A 13,068-nucleotide genomic window follows, 5' to 3' on the forward strand; every position below is an offset into this window, starting at 1 on the left:
GTATGCTATCCCTTGTATGCTATCCCTTGTATGCTATCCCTTGTATACTATCCCTTGTATGCTATCCCTTGCATGCCATCCCTTGTATCCTGGCGACCTGGCAACAACCTCGCGCGGATATTTAATAGACATGACATATCGTACTTACTGCATTAGGATTAGCCATATCTTAGTCCGTCTAGGTACCTAAGTCCTAGTAGTTGCACTGTAATCACGCCTCAAGGCTGTGCTGTGGCTGTGCTCTTGTCGCAAAGCCTGGCACCATGTCGTTCTCCTTCTAGATCAGGCTGTCTCTAGGCTCCAACTCCCCTTGCATCCATCTTCCTCCCGGGATAATCCATCCGCGACCGGTCTCTGCTTTCTATTGCCATAGTATGTATTGAGACAGGCATTGAGTCGCATATCAGGCACGCATTGGCGGTGACCATAGGTAGAGGGCCGGCGATAAGCTCGAATGACCCTTCAGCCCACAATCACAGTCCGAGGCAACTCGATCCAAGGCGCACTCTTTCCAAAGACCTCCACTGCCTGTCCAGGATTCCCGGTCAGCAGATAGAGCCTACCGGCATTATCCTGAGGCCGTCATGAGAGACCGTTCCTTTGTGACTGACCTTTTAAAAGGACAAGCGAACCGGTGTGACAATGGATGATAGCACAGAGAACGACGGCCAGGAACAGCACAATATTTTTCACAGGATCCTCGCACCGCTTACTCGTCTGTTCAGTTCATCTGACCACAAATCAAATTCAGCTTCTCAGTCAAAGGCTGGCTCTTCCATTCGAAGCGCGCCTCTAAACTCGCCTCTAATACAGCAGAAGGAACAACGCAATAATCGTCCTGATAGAAAGGACAAGATGCAAACTGAAATCTCCATGAGGCATGAGTTTCTGAAACAATCCATCGAAGATGGCTCATTCTGGGAGATGCCCGACATTGAGCTCCTCCAACTGATCAAATCCGCCTTCCCCCAAGAACTCGAACGGCTGAAGAATGCCACATTTCTCCGCAACCCAAATGCACCTCGGCCAGCAGGTCTTTCGATTTCAGAGTCACTATACGGACGCGGACAAGAATTTGCCGAGATCAATCGCACGCTTGTTGGTGTTTTGGCTCTGCGCTGGATTCACAAAGGTGACTACGAGACTTTTGTAGGGACGCAGGGCCCGCCACCCATTGTGTTGAAACGCGATTCCTTCGACTGGCTCTGCGACCTCTTCAAAAAGGGCCTCAGAGATGCAGAAGACACCTACGCACTTATAATTTCAATGATCATCAACGACTTGGGCAAAGATCCCACTCTTGCCACGGATTATGCCAGCCTGACAGGGGACGATATCCCCGAGGTCAACCATGACATGATCCTATATGATGCAGTCAAAGCGAGAATGGTCCCTGTGCTAGATCGCTTGTCAGAGCAAGATAAGGATTATCTCGTCTTGGGGATTAAACTGGGTTCAGACTTTAATTTCGGGCAACTCGCTCAAGCGGAAAATGCACCAGCTTCGCTCTCAGGACTCGAGGAAATGCGGGGTCATGATCGAGCTTTTGAGATGCGGTTCATGGAACAGCTCCTGGACCTCGCAGGAGCGTCTGGACATGAAGATTGGACCTGTGCTAAGAAAATGATCGAGCCAATTTTCCAGTCGTATAAAAACGTATATGACGTTGCGCACGGCATCATTCAGGCGCAGATGAGCCTGCGGGAAGGCTACGATATCATTCTGAAGAGAAAGCTGAAATTGCTCCACGAAGCTGGCTATCCGCGACAGTTCGACATCCAAGACCAAGCAGATCGCGCCCTGATGCGACTGTTCTGTCTCGGCAACACATCGAACTCGGAGAACGCTGATGTATTCTACGTCGCTTTTATGGAACGTCTTGCAGAGGAAGTGCGAGAGACGTTGGTACACGGCCTCAATGTGGACGGGTCGGTGGAAGCGCCCGCTGTGCAACCGACATACCTCCCAGCGATGCTGACAAAGGCTTTGGGAAACACTTTGAACGGCACTCAGGAAGAGAAGATCAAAGCGGTCACGGCAGTGCTGCGCTATCTTACGCGATGCATGGTTGTAGAGGCCTCGAGACTGAAGAAACTGCCGCACAGAGTGACGGTGGTTGAGAGGGACGTCAGAAAGATCAGCCCTGTGCTGGAGAGCGAAGAATTCAAGCACAATCCAGATATCCTGGACCGGGAAGATATCCCGGAGGACCAAATCGCAAACATGGCTCGAGACTCTGAAGAAAGGACGATTCTTTCGGGCGGATAACAACAACATCAGGCGAATCGGCGTTGATTACATTTCAATGATAACCACTGGAAAGGGCGACAACATGAATCAATATTCTACGTTAAATCTGGGTGGCAGAGGACACTGTAAAGGCGTATGGGGGCTCAGAGTACCTCTTATGGAGTTGTTCGGATCGACGACAACCTCGGCTACCGAAGTCTAGGGGCCTACATGACACTTAGCCATGGGCCCATGTTTCTTCAGGACCAGGTTTGATCCACCATCAGCGATGCGAGATTTTGCCGACCTCCGAAGGCCGGAGATGGCGAGATGGCGAAGATGGCAGATGGCGAGGCGGTTAATCACGCAAGTGGCAGCCTTGTCCACTTTTTCCCCTTATCGGCTTCCTCAGCCTTTCGGCCTTGCTGCCACGCACTGGTGGCATCATATCTCAATCTCTTTCCTCTCTGCCATGTGCTCTTGTTGAAGTCCCGATTGTCCAGGACCCACTGAACTCCCAGAGGCCTTCGTCTTGTCAAATTGTCATCATTCATGGGAGCAGAATGGAACGCGTGATACCGAGGCAGATGGTGCTTTGCGGTGCTCCGAATCTGGCTTTTTCTTGCCCCCTTCCTTCCCTTCTGCTGCTCGTTTCCTTTGATATCGCCGTTTCATTCCTCGCCGACCGCTGTTTATGTTCCTTTTTTATTGTTCTTTTTTTCTTACTGTTTGTACTTATTCTCTGGACCTTACTGTTGCCCTGTCGTTGAGGCGAAGTATCGTCATTGGCTCAAATTTATTCCTATTCCTGTTCCTCCAGTCTTCGCCACTGTCTCTTTGACCACGAACAGCTGACAACAGCGAATTGTCTGATCGAGTCCATCTGGACCTGTCGATCGCCGCATAAAGTCAAGCAAGAATGTCGACATCCCCTGCGCCGTCGTCCCAGACGCCGGACCGCTACCAAGAGCCTCACCCTCCATCTCCAACCGCCGGCCAACTCGACCAAGTCAAACAAGCCATCATATCGCTTCTTGATCAACCGGGCTATGACGACGGCAGCGCGGGTCCCGTCCTGGTGCGCCTCGCGTGGCACAGCGCCGGCACATACTGCGCGCAAACCAACACCGGCGGTTCCAATGGGGCCGGCATGCGCTACGAGAAGGAAGGAGGCGACCCGGCCAACGCGGGACTGCAGCACGCGCGGGCCTTTCTGGAGCCCGTGAAGCGGCAGTTCCCCTGGATCACGTACGCCGACCTGTGGACGCTGGCCGCCGTGGTGGCCATCCGCGCCATGGGCGGGCCCGAGATTTCCTGGATGGGCGGACGCACCGACTTCACCGACGACTCCAGAGTGCCGCCGCGCGGCCGCCTGCCCGACGGGGCCAAGGGGGCCGACCACCTGCGCTTCATCTTCTACCGCATGGGCTTCTCCGACCGCGAGATCGTCTGTTTGAGCGGCGCGCACAACCTGGGCCGCTGCCACGCCGACCGCTCGGGCTTCGAGGGCAAATGGGTCAACAACCCGACCCGCTTCAGCAACACGTACTTCAAGCTGCTCCGCCTGCACGACTGGAAGAAGAAAACCCTGCAGAACGGCATGGTGCAGTATGTCTACGTGGATGAGGACGCCGCCGCCGCCGCCGAGGATGAAGATGAAGAAGAACCGGAGGAGCTGATGATGTTGCCTTCGGACATGGCCCTGCTCGAGGACGCCCGCTTCCGCATCTGGGTCGACCGCTACGCGCGCGACAGGGACCTCTTCTTCGCCGACTTCGCCGCCGTCTTTGCAAAGCTGCTCGAGCTGGGCATCCGCCGCGACGGCGAGTCCGGCGCCGTGCTCAACGACGAGAACCTCCAGGCCGGATACCGCAGCGCCCCGAAGAAGAGCGATTCCCCGACCGCAGCAACCGAGCAGGCCAGCACGGGACAAACGTGTGCACATACACAGGCCAAGTTATCGAGCAGCAGGACAAATGGATCGGCTAGGACGTCAAAGTTATAAGAGTCCGCGCGTTTGTACGAGGAACTGAACCTATGTATCTCTGTGTGTGTGCATGTGTGCCGTGGGAGTCTTAAAAGGTCCTGGAATTCGCTTTCCTTACGTGTTTTGGGACTGTCCTTGTCGCCTTTTTTGGGGTGTGGTTATCTGCTGTCCTATGGGGCATTACTCCCCCCAACTCCGGCTAATGCCTTCCTTTGATCGAGAGCGCGACGTATGCGATGGTGTTTCGATGGCGGCAATGATGGGAGGATGGGAGCATAGAATGGAAAATCGCTAGACAAAGATACCCAACTTACCTACTAGGTACATAGATGGATAGACCTCGAGCTAGACTTGTTAGACTTGCTAGACCGCTATTATATGAAGACGGGATAGATGGAAAATCAATAGGCGGACGAAACTTCTGGCAGGCGAGGATAACCTTCTTTCCCACCATCTCGTATTACACGATCAATGATCAATTATTACTGCATTAGTCTAGGAACATCTCAGTTTCCTTTCCCCTTTCCATGATATTAGGTGGTTGATTGTGATTGCGCCCCCTACCAATGTCTAATCGTGACCAACACCCTTTTATTCTCCCCCTTCTCATCTTCAACGCCGCCCTCGAAATCCGCGCCCACCTTCTCCAACACATCCCAGACCAACTTCCTCTTCAGGCCTTCCCTGACGGGGATTCTTTCCAGCGGTTCCGACCCGCTGAAATACTTCACAAACACGGGCCAATAGCGCCGGAGCAGTTCTGCGGTTTCGGCTTCGGCCTCGGAGTCTGACGAAGCCGGCGAGTCTGCCCGGGAGGAGGAGCTGCGAGACGGGGAGGAGCTGATTGTGGAGGTGATGTAGTCGAGCCAGCGAGATTCTTCGGGCGAGGCGCGCTGCGGGGAGATGATTAGGCTGGCGGCTTTGGGGTTGTGTTTGAATTGTTGTCCCCCGCCGCGGACGCTGGTGCGGTCGGTGGAAATCGATTGGCGCCCGTCGCTGGATGGTCGACGAGGCATGCTGGGACGCTGCTTGAAGGACGAAATGGCTCCTCCGCCGGCAGGAGTTGTGTTTGGCGTGCCGCCGCTACCAAAACTCCTCCCAGTCCCCGTATCTCGATCACGGTCGCTTGCGCTTGCTTCCCTCTCGAGACCGGGAGTTCTCGAGGAGCCCTTGGATTCTTCGCGCTCCTTTTCACGGACCGCTTTCTTCACTTCCGGGTCCACTCGGACAAACGCGAACGTACGCAGCTGTGTGACCCAGCCGTCGCGCATGAGCCAGGCAAGCACTCGGTAGTACTCTTCCTTGTGGTCTCTGCTGGGGATGAGAGTGCCGTACGGTGCGGGAGTACCGCTTAAAGCGTTCAACATCTTTGGCAGAGACGGCATCATGGGGAATGTCGCCTCGTACGTCTTGCACGCCGACACCAGCCTGCTCATGTTGGCGTTGGGAGAGACGATATATGTATCGCGCTGGTGCAGCGGTGGAATTGCTATGGCTCTGCGCCAATATACGAGATGACGAGCCAGATGTTGAATGTCACCCAATGCAATTTGAGAAGCGAGCGATATCTTGTAGAAGGATTTGGTCGGCTTCAGATGTCCAATGAAGTTGGTCAGCGGCATTGCTAATGACCCTCCCGCAGCCTGGATGTCTTTGAGAATCTTCTGCGGGCTGGATTTGAGCAGGAGTGTGAAGTTCTTGGATAGCTGCAAGGGACCTGTAGAGGAGGTTGCGTCCAGGTCTGAGGCCGTAGACGTTGGATCTGTGGCTGTAGTAAGCCATAGTCCTGGTTGAAGTGGGGGTTCCGATAGAGATGGAAGATAAGAAGTCGATGTAACGGGAGGAATCTGGAGAGACACGGACAATTTGGGACTGAGTGTGATAGCAGCTATTTTGGAGGCCGAGATATTATCGAAAACTTTCGCAATGGCAGCAGCCAGAGGCGAACGTTGTTTCATTTCGGTATACAGCACTTTTGTAGACGACCGTTGGTGAAAATGTGCCGACCTGATGGACTGCAGCAGCTCAGACTGTTCCCAAACATAATCATGATGTGACTGCGCCCATTTCAGCACTTTGGAGAACTTCTTCACGACATGGTCGTACATCTCCTTGACCCGAGCTGTATGCTCCAGTGGTGGAGGGTCCATGACAAACACCACGTGAAACATGGTCAACTGACTCTTTACACGTTCCTTTGCATGGCCATCTTTCTTGCTGCTATGGTCAGTCGGTGCGGCTTCGTCGTCATTGACCTCATCATCCTGGGCACTGTCACTGAGTGTAACCTCCGGAGAAAGGCCCTCATCTTCGACTGTCCTTGACCTTCTCACCTTTACTTTTCGCCAGAAGCCGTCCTCTCGAGCATAGACTGGTCGGCCCAAGAAGGTCAGGTCGTTAATACCAAGCTCAAACCGACGTTTGTGCCAGGATCTTCCTGGGGCTAGCAAGCTGACCAGACCATCTTCTCCGAGGCCAAGGAGCGGCTCCCACGAGGGCTTCCACTGTGAATTATCCTGTGTCCCCCTCTTGCTCAGATAATTGCTGTCCTCGTCATCAGAATGCTGTGATTGGTTTTCCTGATTCTGCGTTGCTGTCACCGCATTCCCGAAGCGTCTCGTGAACAAATCAAAGTCCTCCTCTGAAGACGACTCCTCCGAATCACTGCTGGAACTTTCTCCGTCATCGTCATCTGTGGACTCGGCAGCATAAGAAGGTCGCTCTGCTGAGAGCGGGTCCGGAGGGTAGTGGAAGACAATTTCAGCGCCTGAGCCGGTTCGGCCTTGAACGACGAGGAGGATTGCGAGCAGCGAAGGGTTGAGAGATGTTGCAGATGTAGACATAGATTAGGTATTTATCACCATCAGGCACGTCGGAAGCACGCGTTTACAGACCAAAGACCCTCTTTCGCGGTCGCGGGGAGGTGAAGAGTCACAACATGACACGTCCAATGAGCCTCAGACTCCAAGAGCGGCACCCGCCTTTCCGGTGTGGTGTGTATTAACAGAGTATAGTGCCTCATGTGAATAAGGGACCCAGCTGTGATGCTCACGACCAGCTCAATGCTCTGACTCGGTTGAGTCCGTGTGGGAGGTCGTATTGGTGACTGTGTTAGTGGTGGTGGCAGGGGGAGGATATTAAGCCAAGTCGAACTGATCCCACAAGTTCCAATGGGCTGCAGTCGGGATTGGGGTCGAACAGGCAGTAATGGTAGTGCGTGAGGAGGAACCGCAGGCAAACGCCGCAAACCGTGAGTCTTTAGAGGCACCAGACACCCACAGAGGACTATTGGCAGAGACTAGTAGTAGTAGTACGAGGTAATAATGGTGGCAGTGAGAGTAATCGGGGGACGAAGTAGTAGTGCCAGCAAGCAACAGCACCAGCACCAGCAACCAAGCCCCTCACTTGTTTTCGGTTGTTTGCGGTGATTAATACCTTTCAGAATCACCAGCACTAATTAATACCAAGTGAGGATTGAGTCTCATGAGTCGGTCGGAAGCAGCTTGTTCAAGCCCCGTCCTGCTCTGCCCGTCACGCCGTCACTGGCCCCCGACTGCTACTCGCAAAATGCCGCGCTAGGAAAATCGAAATTCAGTTCAACTCACACCCACGACACCTTAGCTTGACTCTCCAACTCCACGAAAAAGACTTCTCTTCAATACCCACTCACACTCACATTTCTTCCTCCATCTCCTCCCCATCTCGTCGTCCCTTCAATCCGACATCCTCGTTCCTTTGTTCCTGTCCAGCGTTCTCGCCTCCCCTCGCGCTTCTGGCGCAGGACAATCCGGGAACAAGGACTCCGCTTTGACTTCCACTCAAAAGTTTTTGGGCCGCATCAGCTCATCCCCCAGACGACCAGCAATAACCGCGGTCGACGTTTGAGCCTGTGACGCCGTGCTTTCTCGCTCTCCACGCTCTCACGTCAACCTGTTCCTTCACGATCTCCTCCCGTCGACAAGAGAACTTCGTTCGAGACGCACAGAGTCATCCTGTCGGGACCGTCCTAAGTCTCCGGTGTCCAGGCTTGCCTCGGTTTCTTCACCAAGTCAACATTACTTGGCCGACAAAATAGCCGCGACATTATCCTGAAGGACTTCGCCATTGCAGTTACGAAATTGCAGAATTGACGACCCAAAAGGCGGCAGAGGATACACTGGTGGAAATTTGCAGTTGGTCAGCTGCGGAGTCTAAGAAAGGCAGAGTGACGGGCAGACAGGTGGGCTTTTGGCTCATACTGTAGGATCATCCTTCAACAGACTAAGGATATTTCCCCAACATTCCCTACAACTCTCTGTCGCGGCCTTGGTCGGGGTATCTCCCTGCTGAATCCTCACCTTGACCTCACCTATCTGGCACTGGTCAGTGTGCAGACAGGGACCGGCAGAGGGAAAGGACAGACTTGTGGAAGGAAATATCACTACCACAATTAGCACCTGGCTAATACTGGACTCTCTATCTTTCGGCCAGCTTGTTGCTGGTGAGGGGTTTTGTATTGTGGTAGTGGAACAGGAGGTGTAGTGTGGGTTTGATCAGCACTGTCTGCGAGAATGTCGTCCTCCTCGGGCGCAGGAGCGCCAGTTTTTTCATATGCACAGGCCGCAAAAGGCCTCACATCAGCATCTTCAACACAATCGGCTTCGAGAAATGAAGGCTCTGCCGCGTCTGACAAGGGTGTTAAAGATCGGTCTTTGATTGAAACGACTAATACGACTTCCACGGTCAAGTCTCCCCAACCAAGATCTGAATCCGAGGACAAATCAAACGGGGAGGGCGCTGCGTCTAAGTCCCCAATACAGGCAGAGGGTCCTGCGGCAAAGTCATCTGCTGAGGATGCAGACAAAGAAGGCGCCACGCCGCAAACCCAACATGTTGCGACACACAACAACGCCGAGATCTCAACAGGGTCACATGTCGGGACTCCCAATCTTGCGCCAGCCCAAGATCAACAGAAAGGTGACGCTGTCCCACAACTTCCGAATGGAAGATCATTGTCTCCAGAGGAGCTGCCCGGCTCTACCTCAAGCGACAAGTCTAACCAGTCCGTCACTGAAAAGAAATCCAGGGATGGCGAAGATGACTGGGAGAAGGTCTCAGTCCCTTCGGTGAGTGCCGAGGCACAATACAAGGCCGCCCCTATCCCGACTGTCAATATTTGGCAAGTGCGCAGAGAAGCTCAAGCGGCGAAGTTGAAGGGACTAGAACAGCAACGTGGTGTAGCTTCCAGTGCCCCTATTCAACCACCAAAGCCCAGATCTGGCAGTGAAGATATTAAACGAAAATCTCTCAGCAAAGAAAGTGGCAGTTCGGAGAAAGAACGCAAGAGCGTTGATAGCGCGAAACCTGTCCCCCGAAAAGATACATCGTCCGCTCGGTCCTCTCGGCCTGCATCACAGCACGGCGAGAAGGTTGATGTGCATGCGCCACCGCCGGTGGATGATGCACAGTCATGGCCAACGCCTGAAAATTCGAATGTTGACGAGCGTCGCAAATCAGCTTCCCTCGAAAAGACGGATAAGCTGGATGGAAAACCCGGTTCCCAGAAAACTCACAGTAACAAATGGGTTGCAGTTCCGTTTGTTCCCACAGCAAAGTTCGAAACGCAGCTTCCGCCAGCTGCGGCGCGACGAGGCGGCAGAGGAGGCGGAAGAGGACGAGATATTGGTGGTCGTGGGGGTGGCCATGCAGGTTCCGCTGCGGAAAAGCAAGATGGAACAACGTCCATGGGCCCACCTCCTCTACCCAGGCAGTCTGGCGAACAAGACCGGGGTCGAAGATCTGAAGGCGAGCGTGGTCCACGCGGTGCCTCCGTTCCTAATACCAGCACTCGACCTACAAGCGGTGAGGACGCAAATCCCACGTTCTGGAAGTCTTCCGCATCTTACGTCAAGGATCAATCAGCATCCGAAAACGCCCCGGCCGACCCAACGGCACCTCAGCATACTGTCGACGAGCAGGCTCCAAGAACTGATCACAGCTCCAGGTCTTCCTCAAGACATACCGGGAACGTTGGTGGTCGGATGACTAACGGAGATGGGACTACCTCGATCGAACAAGGGATCAGCAGTCACAGTCAGACGAACGAACCCATCGCTCGCTATTCGTACGGCTTCGACCGATACAAAGGGTCTGGGACAGGTGGATCCCGAGCCACTGGCGAATTCGGCAGAGATCGTGGTTCTGGCAGGAACCGAGACTGGTCCAGGGACAAACCTGATTCGGCTCGCGAGAAGGTCGAGTCCTGGCGGGACCGTGAGCCGTCGGGTGATCAGAGCAATCGACGTGAGCCTCGATCTGAGCGTGGACGTGGCTATCGCGGCCGGGGCAACAACAGCTATAACACAACATTTACCGCGTCCCATGCTTATACGTCACCTCTCCCGCAAAATGGATTCGAACCGCCGTCCAGAGCTAATTCACACACTGAGACTCGTGCGAGGCAAGCTTCGCAGCCATTTGTACCAAGTCAGACCTCCAACTCTACTCGCACGAACCCGCGTTCGCAGTCGATTCCTGTCGGCATGATGTTTCAAGGGTACTACAATGGCATGCCGGCCATGCCACAAGGTCTGCCGTCCATTCAGACAGACATGTCAATGTATGGGTATCCCTCGCAAATGCAGATGCAACCGAGTATCATGAGTGCAATGCCGTACAATGATCCATTGAACTCGTACGCCTTGCTGTCAATGGTCATGACTCAGATGTAAGTATTCCCGAACCATGACTCCGAAAAGTGTGACCGTTCGCTAACACAGCCTCCAGCGAGTACTATTTCTCAATTGACAACCTCTGCAAGGATCTGTTTCTGAGAAAGCATATGGATGGTCAAGGTTACGTCCCGCTAAGCGTCATCGCTAATTTCAAGCGTATCAAGACTCTCACTGAGGATAACATGACCATGGACAACCTTCGCTATGTCTGTCAGCAGGTGAAGAGTGTGGAATTCCTGCCGGGAACCGATGGGGATGACCGACTCCGTCGTCGCGAAGGCTGGCGTGATTTCGTTCTTCCCGTAGAGGAGAGATTTGAATCAGCCCGCAACGAAGGACCCTTACATAACCCGGAATCTTACAGTCACCCGGCGCAAGCGGACCAGGTTGGTCTTTATGATGCATCTTTTGCCTTCGGTCAATTGCGCAGTCCGCAGCTGGCCGTCGGTCCCAGCAATGGAACGTTTCACGCAAATTCGCCGATGTCTTATGTTCCTGGGTTGCCGACAGAGAACCCGATTTCTGGACAGCTACTTGTCCGTCCATCTGAAGATGGTTCTAGTGATGAAACTGAGAGGCCTTCGATGGTGTCTTACCAGCATGTTGCTCCGGCTGCTATGCGATCTCCCCCACAGCACGCTTCGGAGCCACTGAGCAACATTGTGAATGGTCATCATCGACAAAGTTCTCGCGCTGACATTGAGGACAACATTTTCCCGGACGAGCAGATCCCGAATGTCAACATCCGAATGCAACCAACCGCTCTCAGCGGGGCAGCGCCGTCTTTTCCCGGTATCGATCGCGTCCCTTCGGCCGGATCTTCTGGTGGACAGAATGAAGGCAACAATGTGCCTCTGGACCTAAGTCAAGCTCGTCTCCCGAGTCTGCGCGGCGGAGCGAGCAGTCCACAGCAGTAAGTCATCTCGATCGCCGTCACGACCGTAAGACTAACGGCCGGGTAAGGCTCGAGCAATACCGCAGCTTGTCTTTTGGGGGCCCATACACAATTCCCACGGGCGATGAAAACATTATCTACTTCACCAAGGATGGTCAAGAGACGCAACTGCCGCCTCCACAACCAGGACAGTTTGACCAGACCTATTTGTCACTGCATGACATGGCCTTCCAGCAGCGCCAGATAGGGGTCGAAGGAGCTCTAGAGCCGCTTTACAATTTTTGGACCGATTTTCTTGTCGACAAGTTCAATGTCGGCATGTACCAGGAATTCAAAACGACCGCGGTCGGCGATTTAGATGAAGGCAGTGATAGCGGCATGTCGCATCTTGTGCGCTATTTTGGCAAGCTCTTATCCGCACCTGTTCCGATCAGTGAACGTCTTGCTTCCGACATGATCGCTCTTTATCGAGACGAAAAACCCGATAAGCGTCCCATCTTCCAAACCTTGCGAGCTGCTTGGCGCAACGGAGCTACAAACATGAAGACTATCAAACGACTCGGCGACATTCTCACTGCTGAGGAAAAGGCCGAACTCGACAAGAGCGGCTAGGAGAAAGCCCATACCTGCTCTCGTTCGCACTCTCCCCGGTGTACCACGATGCCATTTTAATCAACACCATGTCTCTGCTCATCTTCGCCAATACGCAACCCGATGCGAGAAAGCCACTTCGGTGATTGAACGAATATTCCAAATCCATGATGGAATTTGTCAGATTAACATCACCTGAGATCATTGTTGCCATGATCTTTTACTGTTCGGAAATGATTCATTTCATTCGCTTCGAGCTACCAGCACTCAACAAGTTCACCACAATTGATTCCAGATTCTTGTACAATGCACATGGGCTTTCGTACATCGAATCACCTTTCTCGATGTGTGACATGTCCGACACCGAACCGGAGCGAGTTTTGTCACCGATCGTTAATTTTCAACACAACATTTCAACAAAAACACACCTGGAGTCCATCTCACTGAATGGGGAGAGAGAAAAAGACACGCAGCTTTTAGCAGGATTCAATGGCATAGCGGCGCATTGAATGAGGCTTGAGAATTCCCCATTGGGACAGCTCACGACCAATTATGATCGAGATACCACACCGCGGTTTTGCTCAGCACATTTTTCTTCGATTGTTCAGAGTAATGGCTCAACTCTTTTTTCTTCACTTGAAAGGCATAGTTAT

At 53.3% G+C, this 13,068-nt stretch overlaps 4 protein-coding genes across 4 annotated transcripts; 3 read left to right on the plus strand and 1 right to left on the minus strand.

Annotated features, from left to right (window-relative positions):
• Positions 1-642: 642 nt before the first annotated feature.
• Z520_08918 (uncharacterized protein) lies at positions 643-2,268 on the plus strand (the record flags this gene model as incomplete). The annotated part of the gene is made up of 1 exon (XM_016779414.1): positions 643-2,268. One exon carries the CDS (start codon positions 643-645, stop codon positions 2,266-2,268), a length of 1,626 nt encoding a protein of 541 aa, XP_016629524.1.
• Positions 2,269-3,148: 880 nt separating this feature from the next.
• Z520_08919 (uncharacterized protein) lies at positions 3,149-4,234 on the plus strand (the record flags this gene model as incomplete). Its single annotated transcript, XM_016779415.1, has 1 exon — positions 3,149-4,234. The coding sequence occupies one exon, from the start codon at positions 3,149-3,151 to the stop codon at positions 4,232-4,234; it is 1,086 nt and encodes a 361-aa protein (XP_016629525.1).
• A 542-nt stretch (positions 4,235-4,776) lies between these two features.
• Positions 4,777-7,059, minus strand: Z520_08920 (uncharacterized protein; the record flags this gene model as incomplete). The annotated part of the gene is made up of 1 exon (XM_016779416.1): positions 4,777-7,059. One exon carries the CDS (start codon positions 7,057-7,059, stop codon positions 4,777-4,779), a length of 2,283 nt encoding a protein of 760 aa, XP_016629526.1.
• A 1,707-nt stretch (positions 7,060-8,766) lies between these two features.
• Z520_08921 (uncharacterized protein) lies at positions 8,767-12,436 on the plus strand (the record flags this gene model as incomplete). Its single annotated transcript, XM_016779417.1, has 3 exons — positions 8,767-10,922; positions 10,982-11,842; positions 11,893-12,436. 3 exons carry the CDS (start codon positions 8,767-8,769, stop codon positions 12,434-12,436), a joined length of 3,561 nt encoding a protein of 1,186 aa, XP_016629527.1.
• Between the last annotated feature and the right edge of the window lie 632 nt (positions 12,437-13,068).

Source organism: Fonsecaea multimorphosa (genome assembly GCF_000836435.1).
Source record: "Fonsecaea multimorphosa CBS 102226 unplaced genomic scaffold supercont1.21, whole genome shotgun sequence".
In the NCBI taxonomy this organism is placed as follows: domain Eukaryota; kingdom Fungi; phylum Ascomycota; class Eurotiomycetes; order Chaetothyriales; family Herpotrichiellaceae; genus Fonsecaea; species Fonsecaea multimorphosa.